Source organism: Papio anubis, chromosome 15 (genome assembly GCF_008728515.1).
Source record: "Papio anubis isolate 15944 chromosome 15, Panubis1.0, whole genome shotgun sequence".
In the NCBI taxonomy this organism is placed as follows: Eukaryota; Metazoa; Chordata; class Mammalia; order Primates; family Cercopithecidae; genus Papio; species Papio anubis.
In genome coordinates, this window is record NC_044990.1 from 80,255,447 (window position 1) to 80,271,294 (window position 15,848).

The 15,848-nt window shown below is 35.2% G+C and overlaps 1 protein-coding gene across 6 annotated transcripts in view; it reads right to left on the bottom strand.

Annotated features, from left to right (window-relative positions):
• Positions 1-15,848, bottom strand: part of FGF14 (fibroblast growth factor 14) — a 665,893-nt gene that overhangs the window by 150,673 nt on the left and 499,372 nt on the right. For all 6 annotated transcript variants that reach the window (XM_003914048.5, XM_017951401.3, XM_031655725.1 and 3 more), the window contains one exon: positions 2,957-3,067. In XM_003914048.5, coding sequence (XP_003914097.2) covers positions 2,957-3,067 — 111 coding nt within the window. The remainder of the gene's footprint in view (positions 1-2,956; positions 3,068-15,848) is intronic.

Genomic DNA, 15,848 nt, shown 5'->3' on the forward strand with positions numbered 1-15,848 from the left:
TGAAGATATGAAAGTTCAAGCCTTCAATTTTGTTATTTAGTGACTTTTAGAGTGCTATCTGGGTGAGTTTTAGGTTTTTTTTTTTTAATTATTTTTCCTAGTTATGGATAACTAACCCATGGTTTGTATTCAGGGAGTTATAAAAAAATGGAAACATTTTTATGAAGGATTATAGCATTATTACATCACTTCCCTCCTCACAACAAAAGAGCTGTACTCTAAGTACGACCTGAGAGCCTTTCTAAAGCACATCCCTATTTTTAAAGAATTTTTCAGTGCTTACATCTTTCATAAGATTCATGAGACTACTGAAATGAACCAGAGAAAAGAAAATGTCTTTAAATTCATCCTAAGAAACACCGTTTTGCAATTTACATAGGTCAGAGGACATAAAAATAAAGTTAATTAGTAATTTCCATTACTTTTATAAATCTGCTAAGATTCTGCCAATTGTATTAAATTTTATAGTCATGTAATTTGTAGAACATTTTGAGGAGGGAACACTGATTTTACCCACTGTTTTTCTTTATTTCTTTGCAAATGTTGAAATAGTAACAAAACTAAACTAACTGGCCTACAGTGCACTTGAAATGCAATATAATATCTCAGAAAAGCTGTGAACCAGAACTTTGCATAGGAATTTGAGCCCCTTGAGTGTGAGCATGATTTTCTTCTGATTTGTTTTTACAAAGGAGATCCTGTTTCATCTTCCTTCTCAGGACTGTGTCTCACTAGCATTTAGAGTGTCAGAACAAATTTCAAGATTCGTTCTGAGTTTTTGCTCCTTCTACTGCAGATACAGAAGGAAAAAAATCCCCATACATTTACAGAACAGAAGGTGGAGTGTTTTTTAGTATCTCAGCTTTCCAGTTTAGTCTTTAAAATTATTCAGATAACCAGACTTGTATGTGTGCACATAATAAATCTGCACTTTCATATTTAGAAAGTGCTTATTCAATTCTGAAGCAGTATGACTTTTAAAAGGCAATGTCTAATAGACACTTCTCAAAATGATATTGATTCCTATCATTAGAGGTAACCAATTTGGTTGGCACTACAAAAATTACACAAAGAAAAAAAGCTATAGAAAAAACACATAAAACCTTTGAGTGAAATTATTTTCAAGTAGTCCAATAAAGCAATATGTTTATGAAGCTATGGTGTATGTCCTGTTTTGAAAACTTTTGTCATAAAATGGACGGCATCAGTCTTTAGTCTGATGAATCTTTCAGAGTGTCATAGCTCATCTAGCGAGCAGAGTTATGGGAATTCAGTTATCACGTTCTAATCCTCCCAGGCCAAACAAAATTTGAGAACACTGAAGACATCAGAAATTATGAATCCCTAAACTTTGTGACCTACACAACAGTAACACATAAGAGAAAGGAAATGGTTGTTGTCAGCAAATGGTTTTTGTCAGCAAAAGGAGTTAAAGGGGAAAAAAAAACTGAGCAGAGATACATGTATTAGCCTGAACCACAAGAAACTGACATCTTTTGCTGGTCAAAGATTGTCAAGTACCAATTATCTTTGAAAGTCCAAACTAATAACAAAACCTGCACAAATAATGTTTGGCATTAAATGCCTCCCCTTTCTTTTGTAGTTGAATTGTTTTACCTTCTCTTTTCCTATATCAAAAAGGAAATAAAGTAAAAGTAAACCAATAAACATAAAAGGGAAAAATTTTAAAATAAAAAGGGTGATATGAGACACAAAGAGAGTAAAGAGGTTAGGAATTGATGAGAACAATGTAGATAAACACAAAAATTAAAAAGGAATTGAAGAAAAAATAAAAAGTGAAGCAATGCACAAAATATAAAAAGTGAACACAATGGCTGGAAAAATGGTGATATTTTACATGGCAAAACCACACATAAAAATAACCTATTCTGTATCACTAACTACTGTCAGAATCAGTGTTACTGGCAATTTGATCACTAGAATTTAAAAAAGGAAGTGCTGAATTTTAAATTGAGCTGATAAAAATATATAAAATAAAATAAAAATAAAAAAGGAAGTGCCTTCTGATTTGATTATGTGTATTGTTCAGATCCTCACTTCTTTTCATGGAATGATGTTTATATGTGAAGAATAAGAGATACATTAATTAAAAAATTCATATCTACTTTTGATCCACCAGTAATGTTTCTTATGATTAACTATTTCTAATAAAAACAGTTTTGCTTTTCACTAACTCAAACAGTAAAAAGTATGCTTATTTTGGAACTAATATGCTAAATTAAAAATGAATCGAATGCCAATATAAACAGAAAATGGGAGAGCAAAACACAGACAGTTGAGCAAGGAGAGGCACCAGACGGAGAAACGTTATACATAAAGAAATAGGAAAAAGAACACAGACATTAATACAATAGAAGATGTGTAGCTTTTTAACTAAAAATTATGACAGATGCAATTCTATAAAGTAGTTAAACACTTTGCACAATGAATTTCAAAGTACACAACCTTCATGCTTTTTCTATACTTTTTTTTGTTAAATGCAAATAATTTTAAATTCTATTTCTACTATGTAAAACAAAACAAAACAAAACAAAACAAAACTATTCCTTGTAGATTTTGAGTTTCCACAGGCATCATTAAGAACCTCAGAGCCTGATAAAATAATACATCCAATGAAAACATGTAATTAATTTTTACCTAAATACACTAGTGTACTTACTTAACTTTTATAATAATAAGATTAAAAGTAATAATACTTTTCTGGGTATGACAACTGTTTAACATAATCATCTTTAAACTACAGTTTTCTTTGGTTGCTCCATTAATATTTTCATCCACATAGTGTAAATAAAATTGTAAATGGCATTCTAGCGTGTAACATTTATAAAGATGAACCAACATCACCAAAAATTTGCAAATGAATCTTAAAAAGTCACTTAAGTAGCAGTGTATCTTCTACCAACTGTGTAACTGGTGGCCTGAGGTTGTCACTTACTAGAATTAGTGCTGTCATCCTTGGTTCCATCGAGAGCTCCATCGGGGTGCATTTGCAAGTAGTAGCCTTGCCTGCAGTATAACCTGGTCACTATACCCTTGAGCTGGGGATCTGAAAGGCAAACATAGTTATCATAAGCCTCACAGTGTGTCACCAAGTTTCCTTTTACTTTTCTGTTTCTCTTTCTTTTTTCAGAAGAGGACATTTTATACAAGTAGCACATTTTATTTTGTCTCTCAGATTCTTCTGTGCTTTATCAAACCTGCAGTATTCTATTTATAGAAGGTAAAGGAAATGCAGTAGTAAGCCACAGAAACAGGCATTTTATAAAACTAGTATATGCATATTTAAATTGTTAATGAAAACTATTAAACTAATTAAGCTGTCAGTTTAATTATTAGTTTAAACGATAAACTAATTAATATAACCAATATTAGCACTCATGATGGCAGTTATAAGAGGTTTGCAAACTGGTGACTCTCAGAAATTTTATTAAAAGGTTTTTTAATGGAGTTCTCCTTTTACTTAAGTTGACAAGTATTCCCGAAATTAAAAACAAACAAAACAAAAAATACCTATATTTTAAAAACATTCATACTAACATTTGATACATATTCTTAGGAAAAGCCCCAATTCAGAGAACACCCCTGGATGTTCAAAGGGTCATTGTTATTTCCACGGAAGTATCTGTGCTACTTAGACATTATCCACAGGAAAATGGAAAACTCTACTTGTGAGCTAGGGGAAACACAACAAACTCATGCATATGAGGTCAGCTCTGAGGCAATCGAATAGAGAAATTAGACAAGTTAAACAGATAAACTCATTAACTTGTGTAACTAAAAAGGACAGTCAAATTATACAATATGAAATCTGATTCTTTGTCAACGGGATTGAGATAGAGGGCAGTGGAAGTTTATTTAAACAAAAAGGGAAATCATGCGGTAATAGATCCTCGTTTGATGATTCATTGAAAAGACATCCACTCTAGTAATCCAGTGCTTCACAAAGAGTCAGTTGTACCTTTGAAAACAAATATTTGCATGTGGTTTTGCAAAAGCCATCCCCATCTCAGGGATAGATTGGATGTGGGACATCATAATCTTCACCATGGCAACTGGCATCTCTCCGCAACAGCTGAATAGGCCATGCTAATGCAACCCGGCTGTCAAAACAGTCGGACGTTACTGAGTAATGAAACCTAGCACCTTGTAATCGATAGAAAAATTGTGGTCTTGCAAATAGGTGAAGACAAAAAAAAATTTTTTGAGAGCTATCCTTAAACTCTTTATTAGTCCTGAAGAAATTACAAAGAATTTCAATATCTATTTCTATGCACATCATTTAAAACTGATCATTTGAGACATGACTCCATTGTACATAGACTTGCTTTATAGATGGTATAAGACTGGAAAAATCCTTTTGGAAAAGAATGCATGAACAGCAGAGCATCACAACATCAGTGTGACTAGCCACATTAGAATATGAAAGCTTTTGAAAGAGTAGGATTTAAAAAATAAATTTCTAAGTGATTATTGGATTGTGTTACATATATTCCTTATTCTGTAGCATATAACTTCCCAAATCACATAATTCTAAGATATGCAGTAGCGGAAAAAAATACCAGTGTGCAACTGGGCTAAGTACTAAAGACTTCTTTCTTAGTTTTGCTGTATTTTATTTATGCTCTTCCCTGAAAATACGTAGCATGGAAAAGAAGAGAACAAAAGCAAAAAGAGTAAAAACTGTGAAAAAGAGAATTTTTTATTATTCTCTTGTCAAGAAAAAATACTGAGAATATTAGTGATTGACGATTTTTCTGTAAAACCTTTATGTTCTGACATCACTTATTCCTAAGCAATCTTCTATTTGAGCTACTATGTCTTCTGAAGTTGAATTAACTAGATCAGGTGAGGCAGTGAGAAGCCACCTACCCACCCACTCACACGCACCCTCACGCTTACACAAACAGACCCCTTTGGGATTATGCCTCATTTTGGATGAGGGAGCACAAATAAAATGTAAAATTATGTTTTTCTCCTTTAACTTCAAGAAAATACAACCAAATTGATTTTGATTCATCTGGTTGCATAATGTTCGATGTTTTTCCTTTTTAGAAATCATAACGCCATTGATTTTATTCTTCTCAGGTGCCAGGCATTGTTAGAAGCACATTCTATTTTTAACTCTTGGATCCTCACCATTACCTTACTTAATAGAAGCCCACTTAGAGGATGAAGAAATGGAGATACAGAGCAATTGATAGTAATAATATGACAAAAGGCACATAACCAGTAAGTCAACAGCTGGAATCTGATCACTCGGCTCTGGACCCTGCCCACTTAACTGCTACCTGATGCAGCCTCTACAAGTGGAATAATTGAACTAAAATGTCTTCAACACTAAAAATAAAATGCAAATCAATCTGTTTAAAAAACCAAAACCAACTTGTATTTTGAAGATTAACCACCACTGTGTCTAAACCCAAATCCTGCTAGCCAGAGCTGAATTTGTGATTACAAAGCAGCAACACAAAGGTTAGAAAGGATCAAAGATCTTGAAAAACCTCTTCTCGGATCCATCCCACTTTTCCATTGGCTACATTTCCAATACATCTCTGCCCCATTTAAACCTTACCAAAATTGCTAGTTCAGTACCATACGTTTAAAACCAATGAGTTGCTCAATTCCTTTTGAAGTATCTTCACAGTGTCTCTCACTCTTTTTCTATTTTTACTGCCAGCCCCTCATTACCTCTCTTAGGTGGTCTTCCCACCTGCAGTTTTCCTGTTCAAATCCCTCAGATCTGGAAATATGCAGTGACTCTTCACTGTCCACTGAGTTACGTAAGCACCTTACTGCAGTAAGGCCCTATCTTATCTGATGGCTCTGCTCACTATAGCCCTTACCCATCCCCTGCAAGTAGCCTCACCTGATTCACTGTCGGTTACCTACAAATATTCCATAATTTCCCATATCTATCCTGTTCCCTTAACCTTATCTATCTCAAATATGGCCACCTGGCATTAGAATGCCCCTTTGCACATCTGTATAGGTATGCACCCACAGGCACATACCTTTGCATAGCTGCCTCCTTTTCCTCCTCCCCACTCTGGTTCTATCAGCACGTCCATTTCCTCAAGAGCACTTTCTTGAAAGCTCAGATGAGGTCAAATTCTTCCTTTGGACAATTTTATGGTAATTTTATGGTATCATAGGTGAGTATGTAGCAATTTATGCGTTCTGGGTTAAGTAGATTTATAAGTTATATTATCTAGTTTAAGTAAAGTTAGAATAGTTTAGGTGGGGAAATCCCATAGAGATAATAAGGATTAGACATGATACTAATAAAATAAGCAAAAATAAACACTAAACAAATAACAAAGATGAGACTTTTCTCTTACATGGATTTTGTGGTTAAAAGCAAGTACAGACACTAATAACAAAACAAATGATGATCTATTGAAATCTAACATGAAATTAGCCAAAGGAGTTTGAAAATGTAAAGACAATCTGAAATATAGTTACCATGATAAAAAATGAAACCTTATCCTAAATGCATATGATAGCTTCAGATATAAAAGTGTGAAAATATTACATGTGTGAGACAAACATGTATTAATATACATGCTCATTTTTTAATAAACTTATAGAATAAGAAGGTTTGCATGATATTTTTCTGGTAAATGTTAAATATAAGGCCTACAAGAACAAGTATTTTTGTTTTAAATACTGATGTATCCCAAATTCTTACAATACAGGTTCCCAATGAATAATAGAAAAATAAATAAATATCTAAAGTCCTACACCTATATTTTAGCTAGCCATGCAAAAATGCAAAATGCTTCTTAACTCATAAAATTATTAGAGCTCTTTATTCTCTTCTAAAACATTTGTGTTCAGAATACCTACTCTGCTTAAGAAAATACAAAACTTAGAATCTCTTCTTTGCCTATCTTAATTCCCCTTTTCCTCCAGTTTTGTCTTTTATTTTCTATTTAGTGTGCCTGATAATGTTACTAAAAATGTTTTGAGGATACCCCTTGCACAAAACTCTGTGCTAACTATGATCTGTGATATTAATTAAAATAGAAATAATGAAAACTAATGTGCATACATATCAAGAAAAAAGATGTTTCATAATAGATTACCCTCAACACTCCGAACTGAAAGAAATGCAAATCAGTCCAACCGCCTTCAGATTCAGGGGGAAAATACCCAACATTTTTAATTAAAACACTCATTCTCTTAGAAGTGGGTTCAATTAAATCAAACACTGTCATAAATGGTTTTCATGCAATGGGAAGACTGGCAAAAGAAGAATCAGGATAATCAATCAAATGGTGTATATATTTTAAACTATGATTTCAACGGAGAAATGTACACTATGACATATGTTTTTCCGTAGTAAACACATGAATGTATATACATCATATAAACTATGTTTCTCAGTACTAATTGGTTATCAGTGTAGGTTCTTAAACGTAGGTTCTCTTCTATTAGCTATGGAAAATCACACATTTTTATGTGGTAAAAACAACCTTTGTAATATACATTTTTGCAGAAAAAAAAAAATGTGGCAGATCTAATTAGATTTTGGCACTCCCAGGAGCCCAAAATAGTATTTGAATAATTTGCTAAAAGATATACATTATCATATAATCCAACCACAAAAATAAACCATGTCCAGGAACTTATCCAAAGGACGGAGAAAATAAAGGTGGGATAGGGACACTAAAGAAAATGATAGATAAAATTAAAGGCATGGGAAAATTTGCTATCTCTGTTTATCCCTTAAGATTACACTCAATTTCCTTCATGGATTGACCCAATGCTACCTCCAGAACGCTTTCCCTTAGGAACCTGGTTCCAGTTACTTCAGAGTGATTTACCCAACTCAGGGTCCCATTCCAATGTACTATTATGTGTGTTAAATTTTAACACTGCTCCCACAGGCTAGAGTATCTCTCCACCACTTCTCTGCCTATCAGAATCCTATGTCTGCAGGCACTAGAGATAGTATCTTGCATTAAAAACAAACAGGCCAGGCACAGTGGCTCACACCTGTAATCCCAGCACTTTGGGAGGCTGAGGTGGACAGATCACCTGAGTTCAGGAGTTCGAGACCAGCCTGACCAACATGGAGAAACCCTGTCTCTACTAAAAATACAAAATTAGCTGGGCGTGGTGGCACGCACCTGTAATCCCAGCTACTCTGGAGGCTGAGACATGAGAATTGCTTGAACCCGGGAGGCAGAGATTGTGGTGAGCTGAGTGTGCCATTATACTCCAGCCTGGGCAACAGGAGCAAAACTCCGTCTCAAAAACAAACTAATAAAAAAAACAAATAAACAAAGAAAACTCCAAACAGCTCTTGCCCTCAAAGAGTTTGCTGTTTATTGAGGAGAGGAAAGAAACTATAATATGGCTTTATATCAATTAGCCATGTGTTAAATTAGTGAGTTTGCGTGTCTTTCTGCTCTGCAAATAAATGATAAATCCCTTGATAATTTGCATATCACTCAAAATAACCTATCACTGTGATTGCCACAGAACAGGGGCTCAACTAGTATTTATTGAACCGAATTCACTTTCTGTTTTGTTTTTTAAAGTATCTACATATAAGTCCTAAATGGCTTTTGAGGTAAAACGCACTTTTTGTATTGTATTTAAGAGTTGGAGAAAAGCATGCCTGAGCTAAAGATAAGTGTGGGTTTTGAAACGGAAACACCAATAATTTTAAGCTTTTCCCCCAAAAACTATTGTAGCTAAAACATTTCCTCTAGGTAAGGTATGCTAAGAGAATGACTGGGGGCAAAGACTTTTCTGGGGAAAATGTTTGAAGAGATCACTAAAAGGAAGGGAGATTGTAAGAATCCTGCTTAATACTTGACCCTTATCTCCAAGGAGCAGACCTAACAGGAGTATCTCAGGATTCCTAGCCCAGGGTTGAACTCTCACTAGCTTTTTGAGTATCTAGTGTATATAAACTACAGAAGGAAGGAAATCTTTAGAACTCAGAGAAGCACTCTTTCCAACACTATTTTCCAATGAAATTTTCTCCTTGCAAAGTTCCAACATATTAGAAACACACTGTAGCTCTCATGACCCACATAATCCAGAAACGGACAATAAAATGGCCAAAATATCAGATCTATTGTTCCACCTTATTTATTCATCACTTACAAAGATGAATACTTGTATGATAAAACATCGTGTGCTTTGGCCTACTAATTTATTAAGTTGTCATTACATATTTTCAAAATTAAATCCTAAATATCAATTATGTAATTGCAAAATACAACAATTAGCAAAATTCTTGTGCCTATTTCAGTAAGAAAAGCATGTATCTTTTGGTGACAATGTTTAGGATCCAAGTCAATCCATCATTACAATCCCATCTAGAAAAAGCTTTCCTGATTCTATGCTGTGCCAGGGATTCCCGATTTGTGAATGGTTTCATTTGCTCCTTCCCAGAACACAAGCACACTGGCAAAGAAGCTGTGTGCTCTGTCTGGGGTGCTCGCGTGTTGCTCAAGTGCCATCTATTCATCACCATCAATGTTATCATCTGTGGCACTGACAGAGGTGGGTGTGTTACTCATCTTCAGACTCCTTGTTGATATGTCAATGACACCAAACACTAAAAGACATACTTATGGTACTTTCAGGAACTTTATTTGTCCTTCTATTAACATAAACATTAGAAAGGAATACACTGCCAGCTGAGAGAGTAAATATTTCCCAGATTATGAAGCAAAGAGCATTTTATGTAAGTTCTTAATGGCTATTGTCATCTAAAGAGGGAAATGTGAGATATTTCAGTTTGTTATCTAAATACGATTCATTTTTAACTGTAGATACAGTATTATGTTAAATTTAATACACATATTTAACATATTCAGCTAAGTCACTATGAAGAATGATTCACTTCTCCTTTCGGAAACTAGGAATGGGATTCCCTGAATTTAAAGAATCTAAAGAAAACTGCTATTTGATTCATTCACAGAATTTTCCACAGTCAGTTAAACCTATAGCAGACCATATTAATTTGTTCTTCAGCTATCATTACATTGTCTGAAATATAGAATTAGCATGATGAAAAGTAGATGTTAAAGAACCAAAGACATCCGTTGAAATTAAAGTGCATTTTTACTAAATAAAATTCAGAATCAAAAGCCTTTCAGCAAAAGTTATATTGCATCAGGATATTGCATTAACCAGGAAAACAAGAATTACACCAGATGTGCCGTTTTATCAATTTCTTCAGATAAACAGTAGAGCAGTAAACTGGGAACTTTGTCTGAAAAAATATATTTTCTGGATTTTTTTCATACATTTGCTTTAGAGCCAGGAAGCATTTCTTTAAATGTTTTATGTTTAAAAAATAAGCAGTGGGTGAATTTAGAAAATAACTGCACATGACAAGGACTGATCTATTCATCACCCAGAACTGAGGCTCATGCATTTAAGAAGTAACATTTTGGAGCAAGTATATCACTCATCTTGTCTGTTCATATCTAGAACTACTTAGAGACCTCCACCTAATGGATAGATAGTTGGAAATGATAGTGATAAACACTTTAAAGCTACTTCCATTTAAGGAAAGGTGCAAACATCTGAGCTCTGTCCCCTTCTGAGTTTGTTTTCCAGACATTTGTCTTCTAGCTGCTTCTGGGAGGAGATGGGAGTGATAAAAGTTTTTTTTTTTTTTTTTTTTTTTTTTTTTTTTTTTATTAATAATCCTCCCTACAGAATCTCCCGAGCAGCAAGGGAAGGAGAAGAAAAGAGGCGCCATTCAGAGATATGATACCTATGAATCCAAGTAGACATCTACACTTTTAACCAGACAGGAAAAACATTTCAACCAGAGGTTACGAACAGAAAGAAAGAAAAAAATACTCCTGGAAATCAGTGTGAACATTTCATGAAGGACACTGTAGCATTTGCTCTTGAATTCAGTTGCAACCAGTTATATGCATCTCTAAAACCCAAAGTTTCTGCATATTTTATCACCAGGAAGTGATGCCTCTTCACCATTTTTATTTATTAAGGCTTAAAATTTTAGAAAGGCAGTTCATAACATCACCCTTAATGAATCTTAATGACACATATGTCTCTAGAATTCTACAACACAGCCACAGAAATACATCATTTTACACTGGAAAACAGGAGAAGAAATCCTGTCTATGTTTTGTTTAAGCATGTTTTCAAATGCCAAGATATTTAACTTGCTCCTTTAGGAGACGTTTATTGTAAATCTATTTTCTCCCAAGCATTTTGCTAGGAGTTGAGAGGAATTTACAGCCAAAGCAGGTTGCTGTCAATTGTCCACATCATCAGTAAACCAACAGCATGATGTGAGTCCTAAAACAATGAGGCTGTATAAACAGAAAGGTAATATCCAATACTAATGATAACAATAGTAAGAATAATAGCTATCATTTCCTGAGCATACACTTTGGGCCAGAAATGACTCCAAGTGCTCTTTTTAAAAATACTAACTCATTTAATATGCAAACTGACTTTTTGAGTTAGGTAGCATTATTATCCTCACTTTAAGATATGAAAATGAGGCCGGGTATGGTGGCTCATACCTGTAATCCCAGGACTTTGGGAGGCAGAGGCTGGCAGATCACCTGAGGTCAGGAGTTCAACACCAGCTTGGCCTACATGGTGAAACTCCATCTCTACTAAAAATACAAAAATTAGCCGGGTGTGGTGGCACGTGCCTGTAGTCCCAGCTACTCTGGAGGCTGAGGCAGGAGAATCAATTGAACCTGGGAGGCAGAGGTTGCAGTAAGGCCAGATCACGCCACTGCACTCCAGCCTGGGTGACAGAATGAGACTCCATCTTGGGAAAAAAAAAAAAAAAAGATAAGCAAATGGAGTCAGAGAGTCACTATGTGATGTGTGCAAGAGCAACACAAAAGGAAATGATGGCGTGAATGTTAAAGCCCCTGTGGTCTGGCCTCTCACGCTGCCCAGGTACCACTCAGCTCTGCTCTAGGTGGGCATCCCAGTGTTCTCAGACCACCCCTGATGCAAACACACAATGAAGGGGCACGAGTAACAGATAGGGTGGGCCTGGGGAAAACCGTGTAAGAAAATGTTTAATCTGAATATGATGAAATGTCATTTTCAACAATTTGTGGGGCTGTCACAAAAATAGGGAGTGGAATTATTTAGTTTTGCCTCAGAAGACAGAATTAGGACAAATGAGTGGAGTGACGCCAAGATGGAACATAAATAAGGACAGTGGTTGCTGTCCCTGTGGTCACTGCTAGATTCCAGGTGCCTAGAACAGAGCCTGTCATATAGCAGGTGCTCGATAAATACATGATTAATATATGAATAAAATAAATCAAAAAGGACAACGAATCAATATTCTTAGCTATCCTGTGAAAGAATTAACTCTACCACAAAGTAATGTGTTCCCTGTTACTGAAAGTGTTCAAGAAGTTGGATGGTCATTTGCTACAGGAATTGGGAAGGGAATTACTGCTTTAAAAAAATCTTGAGGAAAAAAGCATACTTTATTTAAAAAGTGGAAATTTATTATCATTTGAAAAGCACTAGTTTAGGATCCCTGTCTCCCTACCTCGTCCCAACCACCCCCCCCACACACAAACATACACACACACACACACACACACACACACACACACACACTAAATACGGCAAACACTGCGGCTTTCTTCTTCTTAGGGGCTGGACTATGAATAATTAGTAAGCGAGGAAGGGTGGACATGAGTGAATGAATGGAGAGGAGAAAAGGAAACAGTTTCTTATAAAATTGTTAAAAGAAAACAGACAGACCTTGCTTATTGGAGCAAAAGTTTAAAAACACGGAAACCTATCGTAGTCAAAAGTTTGAGAATATTTTGATACTTCATAAAGCAAACTGTGAGATGTGGAGCTGCAGGCAGGCCAGGGCTATTTTAGAGGTAGCTTGAGCTGGAAGAACATTTGCACTAGATGATGGATTCAACTTTCTTTTCATAGTTTTTGTATTTCAGTTATTTTCTTTCAATTTTAATTTGACTCTATTTCACAAATATAGTTACATAGTCATAGTGTGCTAATTTAACAAGCAATCCCACTGTGTGGACATGTTTTCAGGGTGGAGGGTGGGAGGGAGGAAGAGAAAGAGGCGAGGTGATTCAGAAACAGATCCTCTTTCTGCTTTCCCTCAACTCTCCCAAATGTACATTTAAGTCCTTCACTTAAATTGGATGTATGGTTTGTAGCTTTGGCATCAGACTCATACTTTTAATTTCTAAAAAAAGAAAATGCTGGGAAAGGCACTACTCAGCGCACATTTTGGCACACTCCTTTCGAATGGCATAGGTAGCCACTGAATTCCTTATCCCTAGGGGTTCTATATTTTTACATTCATGCTTCTTGCTCAGTACATGAAGTTTCCCTTTACCCAAAAGCCTTTTTTTGTGTGTGTAACTAACCTGACACAGGCCTCTGAAAAAAAAAAAAATGCAGGGTCCTGGAGAACCATAGGCCCGAGAAACCTGGAGCTGCAAAGAAGACAAGATCTGGAAGGTTTGCAGCTAGACCTCAATGAACCAGGTTTCAAATGAATGTCACGAGGAAACCGAAACGCAAAACTTCAAAATACCACACTTGGGAATACCGTCTAACTATTGTATGCCCATGCCTGTTTTTTGTTTCCTTTAATTTTATAGTACAGTTGTACAGCGGATAGAAAATCTAACATTTGAAACCACTTTTAAAATTTCAGGTTATTGCCTCAGGACATGTGTGTGAAAACCAAATAAAAACTCCTCCTTTAATTTCACCTCTATGAAAAGACAGTGTTAATATCCAAATCTACTAGGAAGTTTAAGGTATTTTCTTCCTTAAAATATTTACAGCTTTATGTGACCATCAGGTTGGATTATATAGAAAACAGCTCAGCACTGAAAAACACTTAATAGTAATTTATTTGATGTCACTGGCCAAGGAAGATGATCATCCTTTAGAAGTAACTCTAAAAATGCTTGCTATGAAGAACAAGCTAGAAGCATCACACTGACTGACTTCAAAATATACTACAAAGCCATAGTAACTAACACTGCATAATACCAGCATTAAAACAGACACACAGACCAGTGGAACAGAATAGAGAGCCCGGAAATGAATCCACACATTTTTGTTCACAAACTCATTTTTGACAAAGGCAACAAGAACACACTTCGGGAAAAGGATACTTTCTTTAATAAACGGTGCTAGGAAGACTGGATATCCATATGCAAAACAATAATAGATCCCTATCTCTCACTATATTAAAAAATCAACTGAAAATGTATTAAAGATTTAAATGTAAGACATTAAGACCTGAAACTTTAAAACTACTGGAAGAAAACATTAAAGAATTGTCTCAGGACATTGGTCTCAGCAAGAATTTTGGGGTTAAGACCTCAAAAGTGTAAGCAAGAAAAGCAAATATAGATAAATGGGATTACATTAAGCTGACAAACTTCTGCACACCAAGAGAATGAAGACACAACCTACAGAACGAGAAAATATTTGCCAACTATCTAACAAGGGATTGAGAACCAGAATATGTAAGAAACTTGAACAACTCAACAACAACAATAACAACAACAACAACAAAATAACAAACCCAATTTAAAAACGGGCAAAGATCTGAATAGACATTCTTAAAAGAAGACATACAAATGGCCAACAGTTATATTTTTAAAATGTTCAACATCACTAATCACCAGAGAAATGCAAATCAAAACCGCAATGAGATACCATCTCACCCCAGTTGACATGGCTATTATCAAAATGAGGAAAATAACATATGCCAGGGAAGATGCAGACAAAGAAGAACCCTCATACAATTTTTGGTGGGAAAGTAAATTAGTACAACCACTATGGAAAACAGTACGGAGGATTCTCAAAAAATAAAAAGTAGAACATCATATGATCCAGCAATTCCACTGCTGGGTATATGTCTAAAAGAAAGGAAATAAGTATATTGAAAAAAAAAAAATCTGTACTCTCATGTTTGTTGTATCACTATTCACAATAGCCAAAATGGGGGGGGGTCAATGTCCATCAATGCATGAGCGGATAAAGAAAATGTGGTATGTAAATATATTTCATATATATATGTGTATATATACACACATACACACATGCACATATATAATGGAATTTATATAATATACAATGAAATATTACTAAGCCATACAAATGAGTGAAATCCTTTCATTTGCAGCAACATGGATGGAACTGGAGGACCTTATGTTAAGTGAAATAAGGGGCACAGAAAAACAGCTATCTCATGCGCTTGTGGGAGCCAAAAAAGTTGATCTCATGGAGATAGCAGAATGGTGGTTTGCAGGGGCTGGGAAGGAGTAGGGGTAAATAATGAAGAAAGGTTGTTTAATGGGCACAAAAATACAGTTAAATAGAAAGAATAAGGTCTAGTATTTGATAGCACATTAGGATGACTATAGTTAGCAATAATTTACTGTATATTTCAAAATAGCAGGAAGAAAGATTTGGAATGTTCCCCACACAGAAATTGAACAATGTTTGAGGCAATGGATATTCTAGTTACCCTGATTTGATCATTACACATTGTAGTTATGTATCTAAATATCACATGCCCCAGAAATATGCACAATCATTATGCATCAAAAAATTAACCATAAAAATGTTTGCTATAGATACAAATTGTAACATCTGGTCATTTTAATCCAGGTGGTTAGTGGAAGGGTTTGGAGAGAAACTGAGATGAAATTGAGTCAGAGATGGCCAAGATGTGGATGACAGAATGAAGTACCTTTTTCAAGTAAGGAGATGTCCTCTTGGGAGGAAGTCCAAAGTATTTTCTGAAGAGAGATGGATTTGTAGGCTTTGGG